The 2,244-nt window shown below is 35.1% G+C and overlaps 1 protein-coding gene across 1 annotated transcript; it reads left to right on the top strand.

Annotated features, from left to right (window-relative positions):
* Nucleotides 1-550: 550 nt before the first annotated feature.
* LOC127835791 (uncharacterized protein DDB_G0271670-like) lies at nt 551-1,770 on the top strand (the record flags this gene model as incomplete). The annotated part of the gene is made up of 3 exons (XM_052362230.1): nt 551-786; nt 1,198-1,421; nt 1,649-1,770. Coding segments are annotated over 3 exons (582 nt in total), but the record flags the coding sequence as incomplete, so codon positions are not given.
* Between the last annotated feature and the right edge of the window lie 474 nt (nt 1,771-2,244).

Raw genomic sequence — 2,244 nt, 5'->3', positions numbered from 1 at the left:
GCTGCTGCGACTTCTGATGAAATTTGTTGAAAATAAGTGTTGCTTCCATTTTTTCTCCGAAGAGAAATCGTATAACTCTGTTTTAAATAAATCGCGCGCGTCTAAAAAGAACGATATATATATATTTCAAGTCGATATCACAGTCTGATAGCTTGTCAGCCTATATTTGTTTCAGCCTTTCATAAAAAATAAGAGAACACAAGTGGCATTGTAAAACCTTTGTTCTTTTTGCGGTACGAAACTATACGACAGGATTTAGAATCTGCTTATTATGATGATGAAACCTACAAATCAGAGTGCTTATGCTATGATTGACTAACCTTTTCATTATATCAAAACTACTACTTCTACAACTTCTAGTAGTAGTAGTAAAAGTAGTTGCTGTAGTAGAAGTGGAAGTAGTAGTAGAAGTAGTAGAAGTAGTAGTAGAAGAAGAAGTATTAGTTGTAGTAATAGTGGTGATGGTGGTGGTAGTAGTAGTAGTAGTAGTAATATTTGTAGTAGTAGTATTTGTAGTAGTAGTAGTAGTAGTAGTAGTAGTAGTAGTAGTAGTAGTAGTAGTAGTAGTAGTAGTAGTAGTAGTAGTAGTAGTAGTAGTAGTAGTAGTAGCAGCAGCAGCAGCAGTAGTAGTAGTAGTAGTAGTAGTAGTAGTAGTAGTAGGAGTAGTAGTAGTAGTAGTAGTAGTAGTAGTAGTAGCAGTAGCAGTAGCAGTAGCAGTAGCAGTAGAAGCAGCAGCAACAGCGGAAATAGCAGTAGCATTAGTAGTTGTAGTAGAAGTAGTAGTAAGTATAAAAGCAGCAGCACCAGCAGCAGTAGCTGCAGCAGCAGAAGAAGTAATAGTAGTAGAAATAGTAGTAGTAGTAAAAGTAAAAGTAATAATAGTAGCAGTAGCAGTAGAAGTTGTGTTGTTGTTGTCGCAGTACAAGCAGTAGAATTGGTAGTAGTAGTAGTAGTAGTAGTAGTAGTAGTAGTAGTAGTAGTAGTAGTAGTAGTAGTAGTAGTAGTAGTAGTAGTAGTAGTAGTAGTAGTAGAAGTAGTAGTAGTAGTAGTAATTAATAGTTGTTGTAGAAGTAGTTGTTGCAGTAGTAGTAGTAGTAGTTGAAGTAGTAGTAAAAGTAGTAGTAGTAGTAGTAGTAGTAGAAGTAGTTTTAGTAGTAGATGTTATAGTAATAGTAATAGTAGTAGTAGTTGTTGTAGTAGTAGTAGCAGTAGTAGTTGTAGTAGTAGTAGTAGTAGTAGTAGTAGTAGTAGTAGTAGTAGTAGTAGTAGTAGTAGCAGTAGCAGTAGCAGTAGCAGTAGCAGTAGCAGTAGTAGTAGTAGTAGCAGTAGCAGTTGTTGTAGTAGTAGTAGTAGTAGTAGTAGTAGTAGTAGTAGTAGTAGTAGTAGTAGTAGTAGTAGTAGTAGTAGTAGTAGTAGTAGCAGTACTAGTAGTACTAGTAGTACTAGTAGTACTAGTAGTACTAGTAGTAGTAGTACTAGTAGTAGAAGAAGAAGAAGTAGAAGTAAGTATATTAGCAGCAGCAGCAGTAGCTGCAGCAGCAGAAGTTGTTATAGTAAAAAAATGGTAGTAGTAGTAAAATTAATAGTTGTAGTAGTAGCAGTAGCAGTAGCAGTTTTTGTTGTTGTTGTCGAAGGAGTAGCAATAGAGTTGGTAATAGTAGTAGTAGTAGTAGTAGTAGTAGTAGTAGTAGTAGTAGTAGTAGTAGTAGTAGTAGTAATAGTAGTAGTAGTAGTAGTAGTAGTAGTAGTAGTAGTAGTAGTAGTAGTAGTGGTAGTAGTAGTAGTAGTAGTAGTAGTAGTAGTAGTAGACAAGTAGTAGTTGTTGTTGTTGTTGTTGTTGTTGTAGTAGTTGTAGAAGTAGTAGTAGTAGTAGTAGTAGTTGTTGTTGTTATTGTAGAAGTAGCGGAAATAGTAAGAGAAGTAGTAGAAAAAGTAGTTGTTGTAGCTGTAGTATGTTCTGGTTGTTGTTGTTGCTTCATTTTCGACGTAACAGTTGTGTTTATCGATTCGAGGCTTTACAAATACGGACACCTATAGAAAATAAAAATAAAATTGTATATCCTCAATTTTACAAAGGCAAAATTAAAACCCTTTCAGTCAATGATACTACAAACAGAATCAGTAATCCCTGTGAAAATTGAATTTTCACGGCTGTAAAAGGGATAATTATTAGCCGTTACGTTATGTAACAACGCAGCTGTTTCATCGTGCCAAGGTTGATTGATGGGGTTTAGCGGTGCGCAA

Source organism: Dreissena polymorpha, chromosome 1, assembly GCF_020536995.1.
Source record: "Dreissena polymorpha isolate Duluth1 chromosome 1, UMN_Dpol_1.0, whole genome shotgun sequence".
Classification (NCBI taxonomy): Eukaryota; Metazoa; Mollusca; class Bivalvia; order Myida; family Dreissenidae; genus Dreissena; species Dreissena polymorpha.
The sequence above is the reverse complement of the archived record's forward strand: the minus strand, read 5'-3'. Positions and strand labels throughout refer to the sequence as shown.